The sequence below is a fragment of the Peromyscus leucopus genome, chromosome 4 (assembly GCF_004664715.2).
Source record: "Peromyscus leucopus breed LL Stock chromosome 4, UCI_PerLeu_2.1, whole genome shotgun sequence".
NCBI classification, from domain to species: Eukaryota; Metazoa; Chordata; class Mammalia; order Rodentia; family Cricetidae; genus Peromyscus; species Peromyscus leucopus.
Genome location: NC_051066.1, coordinates 120830771 through 120856865, shown reverse-complemented (window position 1 = coordinate 120856865; position 26095 = coordinate 120830771). Strand labels below are relative to the sequence as shown.

The window sequence follows — 26095 nt, the reverse complement described above, 5'->3', positions numbered from 1 at the left end:
GCTCTTAACCTCTGGGCCATCTCGCCAGCCCCAAGATTTTTTTTAAACCTTATTTAATAAGGTATTAAAGTTGCACCTCCATGTACTCATGCAAGAATGTACCTTATACTGGTAGTCGAACTTCATAAGAGTCATCTAGGTGGTATTAGTTTTAAAAAGACATGAAGGGGTAATGGGGAGAAACTAAGACTTGGCACTGTGTGGCAGGACTGAAGTTCCTAAAGACAGCCAGGAGAGACTACTGGTGAAAGCTCCAGTAAGTTCTGAGAGTCTAAGACAGTGTATAGTCTGAGGATACAAGAGCTTATGAAAGTTCTAAAGGTATAAGAAAGTATCTTGGGCTGGAGAGATGGCTCAGAGGTTAAGAACATTGGCTGCTCTTCCAGAGGTCCCGAGTTCAATTCCCAGCAACCACATGGTGGGCTCACAACCATCTGTAATGAAATCTGGTGCCCTCTTCTGGCCTGCAGGCGTACATGCAGACAGAACACTGTATACATAATAAATAAATTTTAAAAAAAAATTAAAAAATTTAAAAAAAGAAAGTATCTTAAGGTAATGAAAAATGTTTCAGATTTCTTTCTTCCTCTATGATATTGTTATATTAATATTTCAAATGTTCAAGAAACCTATACTTAATGGTTCTACCAGACTGCTCACCAGCAGGTTGCCAAAGGAGATACTTGTCCCTATAACATTTAAATTGATGTCGAAAATGCCTGTCCCCTATGCCTTGGAGCAACACATAGATTAATAGAGATAGGTTAATTTAATTTGTAAGAGCTAGTTAGTTATAAGCCTGAGCTATCAGCCGAGCATTTATAATTAATATTATATCTCTAAGTGGTTATTTGGGAGTGGCTATTTAGGCAGGAAAAGTCTACCTACAAATTGGGACAAGACAGAAATCAAGCAGGAAAGCTAAAACTTTTTAGAATTGAGTTAAAATGAAAACACAATATACTCTAACCTATGGGACACAATGAAGGTGGTTCTATGAAGCAAATTCATAGCATTAAGTGCCTACATCAAAAATCTGAAGAGATCACATATTAGTAACTTAAAGATGCACTTGAAAGCTCTAGAACAGCAAGAAGAAATAATACCCAAAAAGAGTAGACAGGAAGAAATAATCAAACACAGAACTGAAATCAATGAAATGGACACATCAAGAATCAATGAAACAAAGTGTTGGTTATTCAAGAAAATCAGTAATACTGACAAATATTTAGCTAAATTAACCAAAAGCTAAAGAGAGAAAACTCAAATTAATAAAAAAAAATAATAAAAAAAAAATATCCTTAGTCATCAGGGACTTGAGATTTTATCTGACCCCAGTCAGAATGGCCAAGATCAACAAAACAAATGACAGTACATGCCAGCAAAGATGCGGAGAGAGGGGAACACTTAATCATTGATGAGAATGCAAACCGGTACCCACTATGGAAATCAGTGTGGCAGTTCCTCAGGAAGCTAGGAATAGACCAACCTTAAGATCCCAATATACCACTCTTGGGCATATACCCAAAGGACTATACATTCTACTACAGAGATATCCATGTTCATTGCTGTTCTAGTCATAAATAGCCAGAAACTAGAAATACTCTAGATGTCCATCAACTGATGAATGGATAATGAAAGCATGGTATAGTTACAACAGTGGAATATTATTCAGCTGTTAATTATGAAATTTTCAGGTATATGGATAGACTTTTTTTGTTTTGTTTTATTTTTGTTTGTGAGAGAGAACAAAGTTGAGTGAGTAGGGAGGAGAGGATCTAAGAGGAGTTGGAGGAAGGGAAAGAATATGGTAAAAATGGATTGTATAAAAAATAAAAAAAGGCCGGGTGGTGATGGTGGCGGTGGCGGCGGCGGTGGCGGCGGCGGCGGCGGCGCACGCCTTTAGTCCCAGCACTAGGGAGGTTGAGACAGGAAGTGATATGGCTGAGTGGAGAAAGGAATATAAGGCAGGAGGAGACAGGAGTTCAGTGCCCTTTCGGTTGAGGACTCAGGGACATTCAGTCAGAGGACTCGTGGAGAAAGGATCTTGCCTCACTTTCATCTGAGGAGTCGGCGAGGTGAGAAGTGGCTGTGGCTTGTTTCCTCTGATCCTACAGCATTTACCCCAATATCTGGCTCTGGGTTTTTATTTTAAGACCAATTAAGATTCGTGCAACAGCTATCTATATCTACTCAGGGGCCTTTCTGTTAGTTATTCCTCTCTGGAAAGACACTCACAGACATACTCAGAGGTGTGCCTCACTAGTCTCCTATGAACATCTCAATCCAATCAAACAGATGATCAAGATTAGCCATCCCAGCATTAAAAAAATCTAGACCCACAACCAATTATTATCCACTCTCCCACTCTACTCCATTGGAGTTCCTAAGGGACTCACTCTATCAATACCAACATCTCTGAAGCATCAAACTGCCCTTATTAGGCATCACTATCTTAGCAAGGGTTAGGTTCTGAGCCTGACTTTTACTGTAATAACAGGACAGTAGGACAGAGCTCTACTGAGGCTCTGGGCATCGAGGGGCAGCCTATGGAGTGAATACAGCAGGTGGTGCCAGGGGAGGAGCAGTTACAGATGGAGACTGATCTACTGAGACAGCCAGCCTGGCAGCAGCAATGGCACACTCCCTTCCTTGCCTGAGTGAAAACAGCACCGGCTTCATGGGGGCCAGCCCAGATTCTAATTCAGGTTCAGGTTTTTACGGGGCGAGATGTCCACCACACCCTGGAACAAGGAAATGAACCTGAGCTCCAAGCCTTACATGACGGTGAACGACTGGCATTTTGCTTAAAGAGTACTCAAGTCATATTGCCCCACATTAAAGAGAAATCAGACGGAAGGTGCCCAACATCTATGAGAAAGAAACATCGTCTGCACGTGGGGATAAGGCAAACTGGGGTCCTACTCCACTGCTGACAGTGACCGAGGTTGGGCACATTGCTCTTCCTCAGTCTCACCTACATGGAACAATGGTTAAAATCAACACAGGCTCGGATTCTTAGCACAAAATATTACAGAAGTGGCTGGCACACAGCCCATGACTTAGTAGCAATGACTTAGAAATCCAAATCTTACATGTGTTCCAGTTCCTTCTGCGAATCTTCCACGGATATACCCAGCAACACACAGATGCCCCGTCCAATGGCACTTATCTGCTCTCCTCCAACTACCAGGAACCAAAAGGGAGAAAAGACGTAGATATAATCAGACATTGTGAAGCATTTTTCAGTCACTCTATGACCATTCTTAACATCACACATCCTTCTTACAATTTCTTTGCTTAAAGTCAGTGTGTATATGAGCCAATAACTCCCATTCACTCTGGTTTCTTTTTTCTTTTTTTTAAGATTTATTTATTTATTCATACAGTGTTCTGCTTGTATGTATGCCTGCAGGCCAGAAGAGGATACCAGATCTCATTACAGATGGTTGTGAGCCACCATGTGGGTGCTGGGAATTGAACTCAGAACCTTTGGAAGAGCAGCCAGTGCTCTTAACCACTGAGCCATCTCTCTAGCCCCTCACTCTAGTTTCTTATCTGGAACAAATGAGAGCTGGAAGGCGAATAATCTTTAAGCAGGATTTTAGCATAGGATCTTATCTGCAACTTTGGATACAATACCTAGAACTTTCCACAGTCTCATACATCTGAAAACAAGAACACTGATTTCCTCCCCCAGAGATTTCAGCTAAGCAAGACTAATTCTCAGAAAGGAGATATTGGCTTTTCTTGTAAATCAACAAATCTAGTAACACAAAACACAGACAGCATAGAATGGAAAATGTCCATGGCATAAAACAAATATGTTTTCCTGCTTACTGCAGAGGTAAATTCATTATCCATAACACTATGACTTACACGTTAAGCGTCACTACAGAAACTGCTGTCATCTCCCAGCATGTTAACAAAGTGGCATACTAAGCCAATAACCTCTAAAGCTTTTTGAATCATGCACTTTGTCCATAAAAAAAGCAAAACAAAACTCTAAGAACACCATGATAATATCTGTGTATGTATTTATAGTCAAATGTACTCCCTACTACCTTTAGCCAACATCTCAAATGTTGGCACAGTATTTAGACTAACATTCATCATTATGATGGTGAAATTACACCCATATTTTAAGTGGCAACCTTGACCATTTTCTCTTTTTTGCCCAACCTCATTATATTACATTATATTACTATTGTTTTGTTTTGTTTGTCCTGACCTAATGTTCCAGTCAGGAATAGAAGAATGAACTCTGCCATCTGTGTCTGTGTGTGTGTGGGGGGGGGGTTGCTTCTGCTATGCAATAGTATCTGCAAATACCCCTAATAAGGGAGTGTGGACTAAGCTCTGGCTTGTGATCACATATGGAATCACATAACCAAAGGCAGGTGTCACAAGAAAAAAAAAACTGGCAACAACAGGTTTCTGAATGTGCAAACACCAAAACTTAATGCAAAACCAAACATATAATGTGTGTCCAAGGTGCTTCTGGCAGTGCTTATTCATGCTACATCATTGCATCATGCCCCTTTAATGCAGCCTTGGTTCTGAACACACAACATGCATACATGCCAAGCAACCACAAACACTGCCCGAAACACCTCTCCTCAGATCTGAGACTATCACATGCATCAGTTGTATTGTTTTTATAGAACACACCAAGTTTTATGCTCTTACAGAAACATCATGGCTTATAGCAAAGTACGACTTCTAGTATTTCCTACTATTATTCTTCAGCAAGTAAGTATCAAAGAAATGAGGCAGGCAAGCATAGGGAACAGTTTAGCAAACTGAGACTCCACTTGGTTTGGACTTTGCACATACGCCTCTGAACAATGCACCCAGCAAACTTTTAGCAGCCTAGGACCCCACCTGCATAGACTGCATGTATACCAGACTTAATTGTTAACTGTGGCGATTTATTTACATTATTACAACTGACTGATTTCTTATATATTTAATAGTTTGTGTGATACAGATGTGTGCGCATGTTTGTACCACAGCACAAGTTGTCAAAGGACAACTAGTAGGAGCTGGTTCTCTCTTCAGGTCCTCAGACTTGGTGGCAAAAGTTTTTCCTGGCTAAGCCATCACATAGGCCCTGTTTAATCGCTTCCAATAATGGAAATAAGTTGCTCTCCTTGGCAACTTCTTGATGATGCCCCATTACTACTCAAACACAGCCTGGAAAACATCTGGAAACTACAGGCAATGGGTCCAACCACTCTAGGCAATTGACTGTTATTCAGGTCACTCACTAACTCTTATCCTGAATTGTCTCATTAGCTTAAGCTCAGGTATGATCAAAGGGCTCCCTAAGGGAATTTCTAAGAGTGTTAGACACTTCATGCAAGTACCAGCCCAGGACTTGGTCCATGCTATACCAGCACACCCCCAGGCCTTGGTTTTATAGGACAGGGTTTCACTATGTAGTTCAGTCTGGCCTTCAACTCACTAGGTAGCCCATGTTGGACTCAAACTAGAGACTCCTACACCTCTGCCCCCAGAGTGCTGGGATCTAGATGGGCCACCACCTACAATCAAAGGTACATTTTCCGAACTCCAGACCAGCAGGATGGAGGCTTAAGGGACCAAAGCTCAAAATTTAAGTATGTTGGGGATGACCACATAAGAGACAAATTCTCCTCAAAAGAGCAAAACAATCTTTCATCAATGAATTCTCCCAGTTTTCATGTACTTGAATATTTACTGAAATGTTATTAAAGTCCCATAAACTCAAGTCCTATTCTACTCGTAATTAATCCAGGATAATTCCTAAAACCAAAGTTTACAGAGCAACTTGCAAACCACTAAGTGGAACTAAAACGTGAACTCCTAGGCCTAAATATGTTGTGGTATTGTGTTCCCCAAAATATTGTGCACGCTAATAAACTTATCTGGAGTCAGAGAAGAGAACAGCCACAATATTAAACATAGAGGATAGGCAGTGGTAGCACATGCCTTTATTCCTAGCATTCCAGAGGCAGAAATCCCTCTGGATCTCTGTGAGTTCAAGGCCACATTGGAAACAGCCAGGCATGGTGACTCACGCCTTTAATCCCAAGAAAGTGAGCCTTTAATCCCAGGGAGTGAGGCAGAAAGCAGAAAGATATATAAGGTGTGAGGACCAGAAACAAGAAGCATTTGGCTGGTTAAGCTTCAGGCTTTTGAGCAGCAGTTCAGCTGAGAGCCATTGGGATGAGGACACAGAAACTTCCAGTCTGAGGAAACAGGATCAGCTGAGAAATTGGCAAGGTGAGGAAGCTGTGGCTTGTTCTGCTTCTCTGATCTTCCAGTATTCACCCCAATAACGGACCTCAGGCTTGATTTTATTAGTAAGACCTTCTAAGATTCAAGCTGCATAAATATATGCTTTAGGTACTTGGTGGAGGAGGGATCTTGGGTTTAGATTTATACTTTGTAGACTCAAAGAGTGAATTTGTTATAAAATGGCTTGAAGAAAAAGATAACTCGAACTGAAATGGGGGAGAGGGTGTCATTGGGTCTCTTTTGCTGTCCAATCTGCTTTGAACTCCTGGGCTTAAGGGATCCTCCTGCCTCAGCCTCCCAAGTGGCTGTGAGTGCATGTGCTTGCCATAGCATCTGACCTAAAAATGTAATTCTTCATATATAATTAAAATAGCTAGGTGATGGCTCAGCAGGTGAAGGCACTTGCTGCCAAGCCTGATGCCCTGAGTTGAATCCCAAGGACCTACATGGTAGTAACACTTCTAAATTGTCCTCTGGTCCAGACACCAGTGTCCTGTTACATGCAGAGAAACACACACACACACACACACACACACACACACACACTAAATAAATGTCTTTTTTAACTTAAAAAACTAAAAGTGTGGCACCTGTCGTTTCAATTTTTTTTTAATACTTTTCAAATAACTACAGTAGGTATAATAATCATCTGGATCCTGGTTGCTTCAACTAGACTACCACATTCAACCATTGGCTAACCGTTGAACATCTTGGTCCACATTAATTAGTAGAAAAAGAAAGATGTCATCTTGAATTCTGTGGTTTTGAACCATTGCTGAAGGAAGGGTTCAGAGGCGGACATCCAGATGCAAGGGACGATATGCATCTAGTTGGGATACCTTAACGTAATTGCACACAAGTGTCAGAGCTCAAACAATAAGCTATTCCTCATCTGTACATTTTATCATGAGTCAAGTATCGTTAAAAAAAGAAAAGAAAAGATACGCATAAGGAAGTACTAAAATACAGCATTTCGACAGGGAGTGCGCTCCAGAAATGCTCCCTGTGTTGTTTGTGCAACAGTGCATTCACGAACGGGCCCTAGGGATGCTAGCAGGTTTGGCCACCTTGTCTGTGCGAGACGCGCGCGCACACACACACACAAAGATGATAATGATGATTATAATGATGATGACGACGATGATGAGGGTTTATGCTGCACCCAAAGCAACGGAGCCTGAGCCTGTGAGCGGCCAAGCACGTGCCGGGTTTTCTCGGCCACGGCGCTGCCCCGGAGCTGGCCGGCAACTCTAGGCTGCGGGGAACCCTCGCACGGAACAACGGGTCTCGGGGGTCAGAGGCTGCTCCTCCCGGGCCCGGCCCCGCCCGACTGACCTGTGACGCTAGCCCGGGTGACGCGCTGCACCACGGCCTTCATGGCGGCGGTTGTGGCTACTGGGACAGGCCCTGTGGTCAGACCTTGCGACTCCGCCGGCAGCTCCTCGGCCGGCGCCCTCTGCCGGTAACACCCGGAAGCGCTCCGGGAAGACCCATTATATTGAGCAGCGGCCCGCCCACGTCGGCCACACCTACCCACCAATTGGTCCCGCCCATGTCAATCACGCTCACCTGCCACCTATCCATAACCTCGCCCATCCGTGTTAGGCCCCGCCCCATCCACAGCTGAGCTCCACCCTAAGCCCTTGGCTAGTCCCAAACTACTAGCCCAGACTTCACCATGCCGAGATGACACCTTAATTTCTGCTCCAGTTTCTTTCTCCCTCAACTTTGCCCTCAGCAGCAAGCCTGTTGCTAAATACAAAAGGATCTGCTGCTAAAATAGCCATTTAGTTATATAACTATTAATTTATCTTAGACACATCACGATTGTAAATAGGTATATGAGTCCAAAATCCTAATTCCTTCCTAATACAAATCTAATACTTAGACCAATCATAGAATTGTTGGGAAGTTTGAATGAAATAGACTGTAAAGGTGCTTAGCTATAATAATATACAATATAATAGATACAGCTATTACTCTAGCAAGTTTTCATTACTAAAAAGTATCGTTGTGCCCAGCTGTAGAGCACGCATTTACAAAGAAAACAACAAAGAGAAGGAAGAAAGGGAGGGAGGAGAGAGAGAGAAGAGAGCATCTCAGTTACTCAGGATGAAGCAGGGGAGTGTTTTAAGTCCATGAGTTGAAGACCACCAGTGTGGGCAATATGATGAGACTCTTTCTAGAAAAAGGAATGGGGATATCAGAAAAAGTTCACCTATTTCAGAAATGTCTTCGCTTTGAAGGCATCTACTAGGACTGGCAGATTCAGAAAAGCATTTGATAGAAAGCAAGGAGCTGTCATTTGCCCAGAAGACTCCAAGGAATGGTGACCCAATGTCTGTGAACCAAGCATTCTGGAGGCAGAAGTTCAAGGCCAGCCTGGGATATGGAGTGAGATGTCTCAAAAACAACAAAAAAGCCTACAAACTAGTACTACTGTCAGGTATCCACCAGAGAAGACTGCTCAGACATGGTTTAAGCCAGTAGAAAGTCCTTATTAGGCAGCCAGCAACTACACCGGGTGTTCAGGATCCCAATGAAGCCCTGACCCTTTTTCAGGATGAGTTTTGTTTTTTTGTTTTTCTTACATGCATTGGTGTTTTGCCTGCATGTATGTCTGTGTTCAGATGTTGAGTCCCTTAGAACAGGAGTTACAGACAGTTGTGAGCCACCATGTGGGTACTGGGAATTGAACCGGGGTCCTCTAGAAGGGCAGTCAGTGCTCTTAACAGCTGAGCCACCTCTCCAGCCCCCAGGGTGAGCTTTTATGCAAAAAAAAAAAAAAAAAAAAAAAAAAAAAAAAAAAAAAAAAAAAAAAAAAAACACCATACCCTGGGTTGAATACTTCAATTAACAAGAACAGTTAACCCAAAGTGGAACTACAGAAGCCAAAAATCAAGGTTAGTACATTTAGAGACTTTCCCAGAACTATGGACTTTGATGGATTAGGTCTTTGTTTTCATTTTGGCAGGTGATACTGTCTACATGCTGAGTTTTATGGCCTGAATGGCACTTCCATCATGGAGTCAATGTGCAAAGGTCTGGGTGCCTGCTGAGGTCTGGGAACCTATTGCGGTATGCCTAAATATGAAATACTGAATGCAAAATTGCCTGTATTAAATTGTCAAAGATAAACCAGCAGCAACGATGAGATAAATGGGCTTCCCATGTTTCCTGATACTGTACTGAAGAACACAATGGTAATTCTGCAACAACAAAGTTCAACCTGGGGCTAGAAATGTAGCTCAGTTGATGTAGTACTTGCCTACCATGTATAAAGTCGTAGTTCAATCCTCAGTACTACATAAACCAGGGATGGTGGCACCTACCTGGAGTCCCAGAACCCGAGATAGAGAGGCAGGAGAACCAGTTCAAGGATGGCCGACCATACAGCAAGTGCAATGCAGTCTGGACTGCATGAGACTCTGTACCTAAATCTAATTTTTAAAAAACCTAAATTAGGAACATTCTACCAAGTAGTCAATTTTTCACATCCAGGAAAAGAAAGTCTAAAGACTGTTTCAGGGTAAATGAGAAGTCAGAAGAGACAGGGGTGTAAAGAGTAATGGGTAAAGGCACATGCTGCCAAGCCGGTTGACCTAAGTTGATCCCACGGCTCCCACAGGTAGGAGAGGACAAGTCTCACTCGATGTCCTCTGAGCTCCACAATTATCCTGTCACATGCAAATTCATGTCCACATACATGCACACAAAATAAAGAAATAAAATATATGAGAGAGGAGTACTATACATGGACTTGGGAACATCCTGGCCAGAAAAAAAGGAAAGGGAGAGTTATCATTGGATGATAACAGTAACACCCTCTGAGTTGATATGACCAATCCACTGAATTCAGGAAAGCACTCTTTATTAAATGTGGTTTCATTACAAATGATTCCTTTCTCTGAATAACTGGCCTACAGGTGTTATCAGTTTGGTTCTTCCAAATTAAAAAAAAAAAAAAAAAAAATCTAGCTTGCTGTCAGTGTAGTATTTGTAGTGCCTACCAGAAAAGGGTACCGGATCCCCTCAGACACAGATGGAGTCACAGATGGTTTTATGCAGGTGCTGGGAAGTTAGCTCGGGTCCTCTGGAAGGACAGCAAGTTCTCCTAACCCCTGAGCCATTCTCCTGCCCCTTATGCTCTGTTCTCACACTATTCCACTGCCTGGTGTGAGTGGAACTGGTCCAGCAGTTTATCCTACAGTGATCTCTTAACAGCTCTATCCTGCCAGATGCCACAGCCCCTCAGCTCTTGCCCTTTATTATTCTAGAAATCCCCAAAGATGGGGGAGACATTTTTGTGAGGTACCTGTTGTTATCCCCAACCCTGCTTTACTTTTTTGTTGTTGTTGTTTTTGTTTTTTTTTGTTTTTCGAGACAGAGTTTCTTTGTGTAGCTTTTGTGCCTTTTCCTGGAACTCACTTGGTAGTCCAGGCTGGCCTCAAACTCACAGAGATCTACCTGGCTCTGCCTCCCGAGTGCTGGGATTAAAGGCGTGCGCCACCACCGCCCGGCTGCACTTTTTTTTTTTTTTTTTTTTTTTTTTTAATGTTTCCCAAGTACTGAAGACTTAACCCAGGGCCTTGTTTACACTAAGAAAGCACTCTACCAGAGGCACAATCCCAGCTCACCCCTTCTTCCCATCATGCTCCCCTTCCTGTTTTAGGCTGCTTCTTGGTCATTCAATTTGATGCCCACCACACTGTTCCAATATATTCAATTAGTACCAACTGGTTCTTGGCCTGGGGTAGGATAGCCCAACAATTGAGATTCTTACTTGGCCTGGGGTGGGATAACTCAACAGCTGAGATTCTTTCTTGGCCTGGGGTAGGATAGCCCAACAGCTGAGATTCTTTCTTGGCCTGGGGTGGGATACCTCAACAGCTGAGATTCTTTCTTGGCCTGGGGTGGGATAGCCCAACAGCTGAGATTCTTACTTGGCCTGGGGTGGGATAGCTCAACAGCTGAGATTCTTACTACCATTCATCCCTATGTTCCACAAGGTCTCATGTAGCTGTAAGTTTAAAACACTACCTACAGCCAGGCGGTTAGGGTGCGTGCCTTTGATGCCGGCACTTGAAAGACAGAGGCAGGCAGGTCAGTTTGAAGCCAGCCTAGTCTGTGTAGCGAGTTACAGTGTTACAGAGAAAAGACCATGTCTCAAAAACACCAAAAGAAAAGAAAGAAGGAAGGAAGGAAGGAAGAAAGGAAGGAAGGAAGGAAGGAAGGAAGGAAGGAAGGAAGGAAGGAAGGAAGGAAAACACTACCCAGGGGTAGAGATGGCTCAGTGGTTAAGAGGTTCAATTCCCAGCACCCACATGACAGCTCACAACTGTCTGCAGTTCAAGTTCCAGGGTATTTGACACCCTCTTCTGAGCTGCTTAGAACCAGTCAAGCATGTGGTACGCATATATACCTGTGCAAGCAAAAGTACCAAAGAACGGGTCAAGTCTATCTAATCTAGGAGTTATATTCTAATTCGTAAATTATCCAGTACCCACTGGTACCTGGTAGATGGCTGCTTTGAATGCCCCAACTGAACATGGAGATTTTCCTCAGTCTAACCTTAGTGGGACACCTAAAGTATTGTCTGATAGTAGCATGAAAAATATACGTTATATTAGCCACTCTCAGAAAACTTAGCTTATAGAAGTTGCTATAATTTTCATTATCAGGGCCAAGAGATTACTCAGTAAATCAACGTGTTTGATGCTGTGATCCTATGTGAAAAGTCTGACTCAGCAGCTTGTGTCTAATCCCAGCACTGCTACAGCAGAGATAAGAGAATCTCCCCGAAGCCTGCAGTACAGTTAGCCTAGGGTACCCAGCACAGCAACAAAGAGAGATCCTATTTCAAACAAGGTGGAAGGTTAGGACCAGGACCAGCATTTAAAGTTGTCCTCTGACCTCCACACCTATGCTGTGGCATGTGTCTGCCCTCAGGTACAAACATGTGCACACACAAATTTTTAAAGATTTGTTTTTACTACTTTTAATTACATACAAGTGTGTGCATCTGCATTCGGGTATGTGCACTTGAGTGCAGGTGCCTGCTGAGACCAAAGGCATCAGATCCCCTACAGCTGGAGTCACAGATGACTGAGGTGCCTGATGTAGATACTGAGAACTAAACCCTGGTCCTCTGGAAGAGCAGCAAGTACTCTTAACTGCTGAGCCATCTCTCCAACCCCATAAGTACATTTTTCAAAACTGAAATTTCAGGACCAGTGAGATGGTTCAGCAGGTGCCTGATGACCTGAGTTTGATTCCTGAAACCACAGTGGAAACTGTCCTCTGACCTCCATGCACACATCACAGCATGCATACACATACACACACACACACACACCATTCACAAATAACTATAATTTTAAAAATTAAATGGTTAGCTGGGCGGTAGTGGCGTACGCCTTTATTCCCAGCACTCAGGAGGCAGAGGCAGGCAGATCTCTTGTGAGTTCGAGGCCAGCTTGGGCTACAGAGTGAGTTCCAGGAAAGGCACCAAACCTACACAGAGAAAACCTGTCTCGAACAACAACAAAAAAAATGTAATGGTTTATATCATCCTTTCAGCCATATAAACATAGAAGCCTGCCTCTTGAATTTAATGTGTTCAGTTCCCCCAAGAATTCACTTGTTGCACATTAGTGATTATATTTTGTAAAATCAAAACAAATACAGTCTTTCCACAAACAAGAAATGGAAAAAATCAGGGCATCTATCAAGTACTGAGCCAAGTCCTTGTTTTCCAAATTCAGCAGGCGATCAAGATTCTGGTCCAGGCCCACTGGTCCACGACCGCAGATAGTCCATGATCCTTTGAGTAACTGGAACAAAATCTTCTGAATACTTTACATACGTTTTCACAGAAAGCCCTTCAATGGGCTCATTAATGTCCCTTTCTAGGTCGGACACAGGCGATTCACTCCTTGAGACATCATCCTTTGGCTCCGCTCCATCACCTTAAAAACAGAAAAGAGCCTCAATTACTAACTTACACACCAGTCATTAAAGTCTTGGGCATAATACATGGTATGATTATGCATATCGGATGTCTATTGTCATTTTCTTCTTTCAAAAAGAAAAAGCAGAGACAAAAACCGGCATACATGATGGCCGTGTGAACTTTCAAACCACTAACGATCTTCCTGACCAACTAGAATTTCCAGTTTTTACACAATGGCTTTATTGAGATATATCTACCATATCATACAAATTCCTTTCACAAAGCACAATTCAGTGGCTTTTAGTCTGTTTGGTCTGGGCAACCCAGCACAACAGATTTAGAGTATTTTCAGCCGCTAACGATTACACCAACTGACTTTCGGGCTCCTTCGATTTCCAGCACGTATTTGAAGGTTCAGGGAATTCCTTTTCCACCCAATAACTGGGATGATTTTAATACTCCTCGGTTGGTGTTAAGGCCTTAAACTGCTCGCTCGCCGTACGTGACAGGGTCTCAAGGAAATGAGCAGCATTCAGGCCACTGTCCGAGCCTCTGGGATCAGTGTTAGTCAATCAATATATAAGGTCCAGGTGACAATACTTAATAGTTCCTGGAGGAGTCTTGCTCTTTACAGATTCCATCGCCGCAAATTATCTAAGTCCCCGTTTGCAGCAGTTTTGCATTACCCAAGGGTTCAAGCCCTGAAGGTCGCTTCGGTGACTCCCAGGGCGATGAGCGGGAAGCGGCGGCTGCGAGGCGGATCTCGCCGGGGGACCCTACCTGACGCCTTCTGATTCCGTGTAAGAAAAATCGCCGAGCCCAGCACTGACCAGGCGCCCATTGCGTAGACCACAGACATCCGCCGGTACCACACCGTAGCCTGTTCAGGACGCATGGCGCCATAGAGGAGAGCCACAGAGTCTGCGCGGAGGAAGTCCTTCCAATCAGTGTGTCGCAGCGGCCACCAATAGGTAGCCAGCCCTAGCTACTTCCTGCTCCGCCGCAATGCATTTAGGGACTCGTAGTCCACAGTTAATCCAGGCTAGGACTGAAGGCTTTAATCTGGGGGACCATATTTCAGGCGCTCAGCTGCCAGCTGGCGACTACTCTTTATACACTATGTGATGGGGAGCTGATGGCAACTTGAACTTCCTCACTTGCAAAGTTGTAATCCCTGCCCTCCATATATCGGACGGTATTTGAAATAGCAACCCCAATTTCCTTTAACAGCTGTCACATTTTGGAAGACACTGTGTCTGCATCTTGCTTTTCTCCGATGTACAAGGTCCAATTCTTTGGGGCTCCCTTGGTCCTTTCCCAATGGCACTCTATCGCCCACCACTGCGGCTTTTCTCCCTATTGGCTTTCATCTTCCTTCATACAAAGATCTTAAAAAATAAAAGCCTTGGATTTCATCGACTGCTTTTCTTATTCACACACTTCTTCCAGGCATAATTTGTCTGCACACCAGTATAGACTGACTAATCCGAGAACAAGCCTGAGGTATTTACCAGGAGCGGGCTGGGTAACCTGCTTTGACTATTTCAGCCCTACCCAGATTTGGCTTCTAAATAATTGACACCATTGACCCTGCATGCTTCTTTGGTGGCTTCAAAAACATTTTCCCTCTTATCTTCCAGGGTTCCTTTTACATTTATGAATGTAGTTGAAAATTACATAAAAATATCCTCTAGAAAAGGAAATATTATATAAACTCTTTAAAATATAACTGATACACAGTAAATGCTTCTAAAGCACAGAGCAGAGACAGACAAAGGAGCACAAATATGAACTCAAAAGGCAGAAAACTAAAATCAGTCCAGTTGACCTAACATCCACTTCATGGTTCTCTTTCAGTCTCTACTTAGGACTCACTTTCCTCTTCCTGTTGGGGCTGGCAACATGCCTCAGTATGTAAAGGCCTTGTTGCCAAGACTGATGGCCTGAGTTTTATTTCTGGGACCCACAAGGTGGAAGACGAAAACCACCTCCTGTACAATGTCCCCTCATCTCCATGAGCATGCATGTTCTCTCTCTCTCTCTCTCTCTCTCTCTCTCTCTCTCTCTCTCTCTCTCTCTCTCTCTCTCTCTCTCTCTCCTCTGTCTCTGTGTGTGTGTGTGTGTCTGTCTGTCTGTCTGTCTCCCTCCTTCCCTACCCTCCCTCTGTTACACACACATATCAGTGTTAAATATGAAAGTGACGTTGATCATCTGGAAAATTGTCCTTCAAGTGACCTGAGAAATGACTGGTAAACCACTGTAGGAACGAGGAGCAGGACAGTACTACCTGGCCCCAGCATGAACAATATTTACATCATCACAACTGGACAAATGCTTCCTTTAGATTTTACAATCAACTTACACATGAAAAATTGAATTATGGCTAGAGGTTAGAACATACATTATATAAGTCTTGATAATACAAAAATAAAAGTACAGCTAACAAAAGCTGGAGGGTAGGGAGGAATTTCTTAACATCCTCATGGAACAAAAGCAGGAACTGAAAGACAATGGCTAAAGCCAAATATATCACCAACAAAACACATGGAAGAGAAGGTGGCACACGGTTACTTCTGAAGAACTGGCCTGGGTTTAGGAAATGGAGGGTATTTATTTAGTATAAGCTCTTTAGGATAAGATTTTGTTTTGACATATATGTGTGTGCAACACACATATACATAGAAGCGTGTGTGTGTGTGTGTGTGTGTGTGTGTGTGTGTGTGTGTGTAAGTGCGCGTGCGTGTGTATAAACTTTTTATTAAAAACAAAACTCATTCCAGGTAGTTTGTTTGGTGTCCAGGATAAATGTAGCATTGCTCTGTTGAAGCGTCTTAGGCCCATCAGCCATCTCTTGAGGTCCACCTGGGCTGGACTGTTGACATGGCAGTGACCAGTGAATCAGGGATGTGCCTTGCAAACCACATGACAAAGATCTTGCTTCACACATTTCATACAATAGTTCCTTAACATTTAGATGATGAATAAAGATCAAAGTCAGAAAATAGCCCTTGAGGAACACCCCCCAGATACATACATCCTCTCTCTCTCTCTCTCTCTCTCTCTCTCTCTCTCTCTCTCTCTCTCTCTCACACACACACACACACACACACACACACACACACACACACACACAGAGATAAAATCTGCATGATTATTTTGGCCAGTGGTATTCTCATCCAAATTTATTTCCTTTACGATCATTAAGGCTCACTTAAACAAGCAGCCAAAAATACATAAACTCTGATTTTATAAAGACTCTAAAACATTAAGGTACAAAAGGTAAGTAAACATCTACAGTTAGCAGAACATTTATGACCTTATACAATTTCATGTGTAGGAAAACAGGCAGAGAAGGAACACAAATAAATTATAACCTGAAGACATATTATAACCTGAAGACATACATATAAAAAAAATTCCTTGGGTTATTTATTAGAATCTTCCAGAAAGGTGAAAGGAATGTTGCTAAGGTGATATCAATGGTGTGAGCAGAATCTGACAGTGCTGTCCTCCACTGCCGGGCTGCACTGTCAGTTTAAGAGGCACTGGACACAGCCAGCTTCTTCAAGTGATCCATGAACACCTGCAGGCTGACATCGTCTGTCAGGATGGGCGCTCCAGTTTCCTGAAAGACAACCACAAAGGCTTACTGACAAAGACCTCAACAGCCACTTAGGATCCCCAGCTGCTCGGTGCCTGCTGCCTGGGGACATTCATGGGTGCCACCTTTGTTCTTCACCACCCTGTCCTCTGGCTAATTCCATTCACCAGAAGCATGCTTTTCTCTAAACCCCTTCCTCAGATCTGGCCATGCCTGCCCACTGCCAACAGTATATGAGTATACGACTGCCTATTTCATCCCTTCCCAGAGTCTTTCAGACTCGTCTCAAACCATCCAGAGCTCCCACCAGCTGTGAGCCCTCCCAGGCCTGTACACCACCCCCTCTGTGGCACACCACTGCCAGCACCACATCTATCTCTAAAGTGCTGTGCTATAACAAAACGGGCTAGTGAATGAGTGATACCACCAACAGATGCTATTTGTAACATCAGAAACACGATTTAAGTAATGCTCTGGGGGAAAAGACTGGGTAGAAAGGGCAGTTTGCAGCAAGATCACAAGTTTGTAAAGAAACAACATATGTACATCATGAAATATTTAGTTTTCATTACCTAGGAAGTAGCTAGGAAGAGGGATTATAGGTAATTTATTTCTTTCTTCCCTAAAATTCAGTAATCCTGAGCAAAAAGCTATGATGATAGAGGTACGACAATTCCAAATATATTATAGCACCACAGTCACAGACACAAACTAGTCACATTGCATTGCCTAAGCAATGCCTTTATTACTGTCATTGCAAAGAAAATTATTAGAGACACAGAAGGACATAACTTACGGTAAATGGGCCACACACTAAGTACACATCAAACAGAGGTGCAAGGCATGTGAGGAACAACTAACGGAAGTGAACAAGAGTCACAGATAAGCCAGAGCTGGGGCTGGAAATTCATTCACAAACTGGTAGAACAACACAGAGAACTGGTAGGGATGTATGAGAACTCAGTGATGCCACCAACTGTAACAGGATCCAATTAACACTGACCGATAGGACGGTCCAGCAAATAGCTGTACAACAGTCTTTCTTTTCAAGTGACCATGGAACGGAAACCAAGACAGATCATGTCCCAGATCACAAAACAAAACTTCAACAAGTTTAAGAGAACTGAAATCATACAAAGCGTGTTCCCAACCAAATGGAATCTACAGAGAAATCAGTAACAAGAAACGAGGAAAACACTGCGTAGTTGGAAACAATCAACATGCGCTGAAACTTGGGAGCCACAGCTGTGGCAGTGCTGATGGCGAACAACACTAATGAAAAGGGGACACCTCACACTGACAAGTTTTCATTCATTTATTTTCATGTCTTACTTATTTCCATGTATGGGTGTTTTACCTGCATGCATGACTGTGCCATGCGCATGCAGTGCCCTTGGTGGCCAGAAGAGGACACTGGATCCCACAGGACTGGAGTTAAGGATGGTTGTGACCCACCATATGGGCGCTGGGAACCAAAGTGGGAGGATTCTCCTGAAGAGCAGTCAGTGCTCTTCACCACTGAGCCATCTCTCCAGGCCCACGCCCCAACAATCTAAGCTCTATCATCAGAGTAAAAGAAATCTAAAGCAAACAGAAGGAGGTAACAACAAAAGTCAGTTGGGCTGAATATATAAAGAGATAACTAAAAAAGTCAGTGAAATTAAGCACTGGTACTATGAGAGCCAAAGTTACCTTTTAAGTTTTAATTACTATGCATAAGAGATCCATGAGACAAAAATGTTTCTGATCTGCAAGCCTCCTGCCCAAGCCTGAAATGCTGGAGGCTGTTGTTTATGGGAGATAACAAGCCACATGTTTTCACTCCACTAAACAAGTTTGTTTGAGCCATCTGCACCAGATGTGCTTGGTCACATGTGGGCAGGAGGTCCATGGGCAGGAAATACATCAGGATGTATGCTTGCCCCTGAATGGATGTAGGCTGGAGACATGTCAGGATATATGCTTGCCCCTGATTGGACCTGATGAGAAATGCAATGAATTATGGGTTTTCCTTCCTAAGCCCTTCCTATTCTTGATTCTGGACCATTTCCCGGAAACCCAGAGATGGACCTGGCCAGAGCCCATCCACCTAATCAGTATTTAACTAAAGCTTGCTTCAATTTTAGCTTTAAATTATGGTAGTGGTCTTATCCTCAACTGGAGGGATTAACAGTACTTTTGAAGATAAGTAAACTTCAAAACTTCTAGAAAGACAGGGAAGAAGATGAAACTTACTAATATAAAGAATGAAGCTTGCCAGGCAGTGGTGGCGCACACCTTTAATTCCAGCACTCGGGAGGCAGAGGCAGGCGGATCTCTGTGAGTTCGAGGTCAGCCTGGTCTACAAAGTGAGTTCCAGGAAAGGCACAAAACTACACAGAGAAACCCTGTCTCGAAAAACAAAAACAAAAACAAACAAACAAAAAAAAGAATGAAGCTAAAGAATCTACATCTAATGAATTATAAGAGTGTGTGTGTGTGTGTGTGTGTATGTCTGTGTGTGTGTGTGTGTGTGTTTGATAGCTCAACAAAAACAATTCCTCAAAGCACACAACTGCCAAATTACTCAATACACAAAAGATAATTTGAATACCCCTGTAACAATTATAGAAAGTGAAATTAGTAATGTAAAAAAAATCTCTATGCTCTGATGGTTTCACTGGAAAATTCCAGCAAATTTCTCAGGAATTAATCCCCAAAACAGGCATAATGGCACATGACTTTAATCCCAGCACTCAGGAGGCAGAGGGAAGCAAATCTCTCTGAGTTCAAGACCAGCCTGGTCTATAAAGACAGCTCTAAGTCAGACAGAACTACACAGTGAGACCCTGTCTCAAAAAAGGGGAAAAAGCCAGGCAGTGATGGCTTATGCCTTTAATTCCAGCATTGGGGATGCAGAGGTAGGCAGATCTCTGAGTTTGAAGCTGGCCTGGTCTATAGAGCAAGTTCCAGGATAGCCAGGGCTACACAGAAGAAAAAAGAAACAGAGAGAAAGAGAAAAGATTGGCTTAATATTAAAAAATATCAATATAATCTACCTTAATAAAAGGCTTAAAAAGGAAAAATCATGATTATACCAAAGAATACATTTAAAAATACTTCAATATTCAACACTCACTTATGACAAAGAATCTCAGAAAAATACCAATAGAGAGGCCTTCCAGAATTTGATAAAGAGATCTAGACAAGCCTGCAGCTACCACTGTACTAAGTGGTGAAAGGCAGAATGCTTGTCCCATAAGCTTGCGGTCTCGGGAAGAATGTCCTGGTACTAGCAGTTCTCACTACAAGAGTTCTTAAGGAAACAAGTCATTCCAACTGAAAGAGAAATAAAACCGTCCCTACTTGCAGATAATATGCCTGTTTCAGAAGACAATTTCAAGAAACCACTGACAGTTCACAGAATACTAGATGAGCATATACCATGCTTGTTTTTCTATGTATCAGCAATGAAATCAGACATTAAAATTAAAAATAAAACATTGCAAGGAATAGAGAACACCAGTAATCTCAGGACCCAGGAGGCCAAGGCAGGAAGATCGAGTCCAAGGTCAGCTGTACAACTACCAGGGTTCTGCTTCAAAACAAAACAAAGTAAGTAAAAAAAAAATGTGAGACACCATTCACAACCACCTTTTAAAATGGAAATACATGTATATTTCCATTTTATATCCATTCACATATATATTGAAAAAAAGGAATCAAGAGATTTAGTACAAGGAGAATCAAACCAAGTTCACAGTCAAATTATCTTCAAATGGGCTTAATGAAATCCTTATAAAACCTCTACTAGTATGTTTAAAGACATAAACAGGATTATGCTGTGAATATCACTCTATATAAAAAACACTGATGGCCAGTGACCAGGCAGGAAGTATAGGTGGGACAAAGAGAGAGGAGAATTGGGGAAACAGGAAGAAGGAGGAGAGACACTGCAGCCACCGCGAGGAGAAGAGCATGTAAAGACGCCAGTAAGCCACCAGCCACGTGGCAAGGTATAGATTTATAAAAATGGGTTAATTTAAGATAAAAGAACAGTTAGCAAGAAGGCTGCCACGGCCATACAGTTTATAAGTATTATAAGCATCTGAGTGATTATTTTATACATGGATTGTGGGACTGCGGGGTTTGGTGGAAGCTGGAAAGAAGCCCTTCAGCAACAGGATTATTCTAAAATTCATAAAGAAAAGCAAAAGAACTAGAATAAGAGTTTTGGTTTTTTTTTTTTTTTTCAAAAGAAAAAGGTGCAAAGAATATAGTCTGTGGTTTTAAAGCTCTAGTATTGGTATTGGGATATAAGCACAGATCAGTAAAACAGAATAGAAAACCAAGAAATGGGCTCACTCCTACATCCTACTATGATCTTTGACAAAGATACAAAAGCAATCCTAGAAACAGCTTTGTTCCATAAATGATACCAAAGCAATTAGATATCCATGTGTAGAAGAAATCACCAGATACCTTCACATTAAAAAAAAAAAAAAATCCTCAAAGCTGGCCATGGTGACTCACACCTTTACTCCCAGCACTTGGAAGGTAGAGATAGGCGGATTTCTGTGAGTTCAAGATCAGCCTAGTCTACATAGTGAGTTCCAGGACAGCCAGAGCTATGAAGAGAGACTCCTGTCTCAAAATAATAATAATAATAAAAATAATAAATAAATCAAAATGAATTATTGCCTAAAATGCAACATAAAACTATTTTAAGAGACTATAGGGGGGAAAGACAGGAAAACAAGAAAATCTTTGGGATCTGTGGTCATTTGAATGAGAACGGCCCCCTTAGGCTCATATCTGAATTCTTAGTCTGCAGTTGCTGGCTGTTTGGGGAGGATCAGGAAGTGTGGTCTTGTCGGAGAAGGTATGTAACTGGGTTTGAGGTTTCGATACACGACTACCACTCTGAGTTATCTCTGTGCTTCCTATCTGCAGAACAAGATGTGAGCTCTCGCCTATTGCTGCCACCATGCCTTTGTTCCACCATCCAGGCTGGCCTTGAACTCACAGAGACCCGCCTGCCTCTGCCTCCCAAGTGCTGGGATTAAAGGTGTGTGCTACCACTGGCCAGCAAATGCTTTCTTTTATAAGTTGCTTTGATCATGGTGTTTTGTGACAGAAATACACAAGTAACTAGACAGGATCTAAGACTAGATCTTAAGCTTAAACCTTACCCCAAAAGCACAATCCACAGCAGAAAAAACGGATAAGTAAACTACGTAAACATTTAAAACTTCTGCCTTGTAAAGAGAAGGAACAGCTAAGTTACAAATAACGGTCCTTACAAGTGTCACACCTGAAAAAGGAGTAGCGTCTAGGACACATAAAGGACCCTCAGTCTCAGCTGGGCGGTGGTGGCGCACGCTTTTAATCCCAGCTCTCGGGAGGCAGAGGCAGATAGATCTCTGTGAGTTCCAGGCCAGCCTGGTCTACAGAGTGGGTTCCAGGACAGCCAGGGCTATGCAGTGGAACCCTTGGTCTCAACAACAGTAGGAGAGCAAATGATCTGATTAGACCACAAATAACAGACACACTTCACAGAAGATAAACAGATGACACATGAGCCACTTGTGTTGAACAAGAAAAGATGTTCGACATCATCAGTCATTAGGAAAATACAAATTAAAGCCAGTGATAGCCGAGTTAGGGCACACACCTAGAACGCCAGCATAGTGAAGGCTGAGGAAAGACAATCACAGTGTGAGGCCTCTGTCTCAAACAGCCAAGAGCTGGAGATGCAGCTCAGTGGCACAGTGCTGACGTATTACAGAGGCCCTGGTTCAACCTCTGGCACTGAAAAGAAAATACCCAAAACGACAGAGCACTAGACAGCTACTGAATAGCCAAAATACAAGAAATGACAATAGCAAATACTGGCCATGAAACTACATCACTGCATCCCCACTGCTAGTAGGGATGTGAGGAGGTGTAGCTGCTCTCCAAAAGCGTGGCAGTTTCTTTAAAACACTAAACACACAACTATCACAGAATCTATCAAATATACTCCTGTGCCTCTATCTCAAAGAAATGAAGTCCTGTTCAAATAAAACCTGTATTTAATTGTTTATAGCAATTTTATTCCTAAGAGCTCAAAACCACAAACACCCTAGATGTCCTTAAATAGATGCATGACCAAACAGAGTGTGATATGTGTATTTATACTGTGGATTATTAATCTGCAAATTAAAAGGAATGGATTATTAACACACATAATGGCATGGAGCAATCTATAGATAATTACACTTAACAGCTAATCTACTGTATGACCTTATATTTAGTGGTGTGTTTTTGTGTGTGTGTGTGTGCGTGTGTGTGCATGTGTGTATGTGTGTTGCTAAGATAGAACCCAGGAACTTATGCATGCTAGGCAAGTGCTCTACCACTGGCCCAATGGCCTACATTCCCTAGCCCTGTCTAACAGTCTGACTAATGAATATAGAAACACTGAGCAGATTAGCAAGTGCCAAATGTTAAGGATGGGGGAGGGTGGTAATGGTTATGAAAGGCAATAGGAGAGATCATCCTAGTGATGGAAATTTCTGTGTCATTGACAATATCCTGGGTACCATACTGAATTATTATTTTTCAGAATGTAACCATTAATTTAAAAATTAGTTACAGATCTCTTGGTGTTTATTATGATTTGATTTTCATGAGACAGGGCCTTACTAGCCCTGGCTATCCTGGAACTCAGAGGTCCACCTGCTTCTGTCTGCTGGGTACTGGAATTGAAGACATGTGCCACATGCTCAACTTTTTGTATTATTTCTTATAACTGCAGATAAACTTACAGTTATCTCAAAAACCAAGTATAATCTAAAACATTTTAAGAATCACTGAAAGAGAAACAAATTTAGAGATTAGGCAAAGGAGTAAGGCCGAAAGTGAAGAGAAAATAGATCAATAGTGAGCAGGAGATGCCCTGTAGGCAAGAGAAAGGACTTAATACCATCCTGACGTGCATGAGAAGAGGTGCACAGAGGCCACGGTGGAGCATGCTGCCCCTGGCACACACAGTAAGCTGTGTGTACTTGTGCACAGAGGCCACAGTGGAGCATGCTGCCCCTGGCACACACAGTAAGCTGTGTGCAGGAGGCTCACACAGGTAGTACCCTACTCCCATCCATAATATAACTGGGTTACTTGCAGCCAACACCCCAACAGAGTCATTCTGTCTGAACCAAAACAGGTTCAATTTATAGGCTCAAACAAGCTTTAAATGAAAACAACTTGACCTTCTCCCCAGAAATCCAGCAATTCTTACCTGTCCCCAAGCATACAAGTTATTGTGTGTCTGAGATGGGTTAACTTTAGACAACAGGAATCGAGCCTTTAAAAATAAAAAGATTTTAAAAATTAAAAGTAGTATCAGTGTACAAAAAAGTAAAGATTTTATATTATTTGTTTAAATTGATTTCTTTTATCTCTCTTTTTTTTAAGTCCACTAGCTCCCCATCTACAAATGATCCAGACATACTGAAATCTTATACTTTCATATTAGTACATTCATTTAATAAGAAGTCACCACTAGGCATAGTGAGGCACACGTGTGGTAGTTTGAATGTAATTGGTTCCCATAAGCTCATAGGGAGTGGCACTATTAGGGGGTGTGGTTTTGTTGAAGTAGGTGTGGCCTTGTTGGAGGAAGTGAATCACTGAGGGGGCAGGCTTTGAGGTTGCCTATGCTCAAGCTATGCCTAGTTCAGTTCACTTCCTGTTGCCTGAGATCAATATGTAGCTCCATCTCCACTCTCAGCTCTGTCTCTAGCACCATGTCTGCCTGCATGCCGCCATGTCCCACCATGATGATGATGGACTAAACCTCTGAACTGTAAGCCGACCCAATTAAATTTTTTCCTACCAAGACATGTAGGAAACTGATGTATGAGGATCATGAGTTTGAGACCAACCTGCACTACACAGTAAGTCTCAGGCCAGCCTAGAAGTAAAATAAACAACTAAATCTAAACAAAATCATAGCTGAAAGAATACCTGTATGTAAATTTATGCCACCACATAAAATTATAACTATTAATATCCATAAAATAAATCATCGCACAATAGAAAAAAATCTATTAGAGCTAGAATGGGGCCTACCCACCTGACTGCCACCGTGCTCTGTGTTGATATAACGTGGCATTGGGAAGCGTGCTTGCAGAATTTCTTGTGCATCATCCAGAGGAGCCTGCAGAAGGTGCTTGAAGTTTTCATACTCAGGCATGTCCTGGTATCCAGCTTTCCGCCACTGGGCTATGGTCTACACCAAAACAACCAAAACTGCTGTTGAAGCTCTGACAGCAGCCTTCACCAACACTTGTGACATTCTTCCACTAGCACTATCCGAAACAGGCTGCCAGTGAAGCAGTCTGTGATGTTGGAAAGAGAAACAACTCCCCCTCTGTCCTCTGACCATAGGTTCACACACATACACAACAAATTGAAGTAAATAACAGGAAAACAAAACAAAGCAGAGGAGTCAAGAAAGAAACTGATATCACCTTACCTCACCGAGATAAATGACAATCTGGAAGAAAGTATCCATCAGCAGAATTCGGTCAGCTAGAATGCTGCTGCTGTCCAGGAGTACAGGCTACGGGAGAGGACAGATGGCGTTGGTCCTCCCTCTACACAACAGCCACTCCAGCCCCACATGCACATCCACAAAACAGCAAGGAAGCTATTTACAAACGGTTCCAGCACAGGGCTGCCCCTCTTCACACGTTGCTACGTTTCACTCCCCAAACTGACAGCTCTAAATCTCAGTTTGGTAGATGACACAGGCCACTGACACTCCTCCATCAACCGGGGACAGAAACTGAGGCTAGCTTGTGGTCCAGAAGCCAGAACATAACAAGAGCTTTCTCTCTTCTGTTCCAGAACTACTCTGTTTGTTTGTCTGTCTGTCTGTCTGTTTTTGCAAGACAGTGTTTCTCTGTGTAGCTCTGGCTGTCCTGGATCTCACTCTGTAGACCAAGGTGGCCTCAAACTCACAGAGATCTACCTACCCCTGCCTCCCGAGTGCTGGGACTAAAGGTGTGCGCCACCCGCCCGGCCAGAACTACTTTTAGTCAGCTGATCTTTTCTTAACTACTGCAGCTACAGCTAGAATGAACAAGAATGCTTGTATGAGGGCTTGAGAGATGGCTCAGAGGTTAAGAGCACTGGCTGCTCTTCCAGAGGTCTTGAGTTCAATTCCCAGCAACCACATGGTGGCTCATAACTATCTGTAATGAGATCTGATGCCCTCTTCTGGCCTGCAGGGA

The 26095-nt window shown here is 42.7% G+C and overlaps 3 protein-coding genes across 5 annotated transcripts in view; all 3 read right to left on the bottom strand.

The window, feature by feature from the left end:
* Window positions 1-7768, bottom strand: part of Dtd1 (D-aminoacyl-tRNA deacylase 1) — a 171726-nt gene extending 163958 nt beyond the window's left edge. Inside the window, exons 1-2 of one of the 2 annotated variants that reach the window (XM_028893270.2) lie at window positions 7618-7768; window positions 3096-3186 (exon numbers count right to left, since the gene is read on the bottom strand). In XM_028893270.2, the coding sequence (XP_028749103.1) occupies window positions 3096-3186; window positions 7618-7660 (134 nt within the window). In that variant the 5' untranslated portion in view covers window positions 7661-7768. The remainder of the gene's footprint in view (window positions 1-3095; window positions 3187-7617) is intronic. The other variant, XM_028893269.2, reaches the window with a different exon arrangement.
* A 5062-nt stretch (window positions 7769-12830) lies between these two features.
* Smim26 (small integral membrane protein 26) lies at window positions 12831-14179 on the bottom strand. The gene is made up of 2 exons (XM_028893253.2): window positions 14015-14179; window positions 12831-13250 (listed from the first exon to the last, which is right to left on the bottom strand). The coding sequence occupies exons 1-2, from the start codon at window positions 14127-14129 to the stop codon at window positions 13054-13056; spliced, it is 312 nt and encodes a 103-aa protein (XP_028749086.1). The 5' UTR covers window positions 14130-14179; the 3' UTR covers window positions 12831-13053.
* A 2206-nt stretch (window positions 14180-16385) lies between these two features.
* Sec23b (SEC23 homolog B, COPII coat complex component) overlaps window positions 16386-26095 on the bottom strand; it is a 41723-nt gene continuing 32013 nt past the window's right edge. For both annotated transcript variants that reach the window (XM_028893255.2, XM_028893254.2), the window contains exons 17-20: window positions 25336-25422; window positions 24934-25089; window positions 24097-24162; window positions 16386-16859 (exon numbers count right to left, since the gene is read on the bottom strand). In XM_028893255.2, coding sequence (XP_028749088.1) covers window positions 16770-16859; window positions 24097-24162; window positions 24934-25089; window positions 25336-25422 — 399 coding nt within the window. In that variant the 3' untranslated portion in view covers window positions 16386-16769. The remainder of the gene's footprint in view (window positions 16860-24096; window positions 24163-24933; window positions 25090-25335; window positions 25423-26095) is intronic.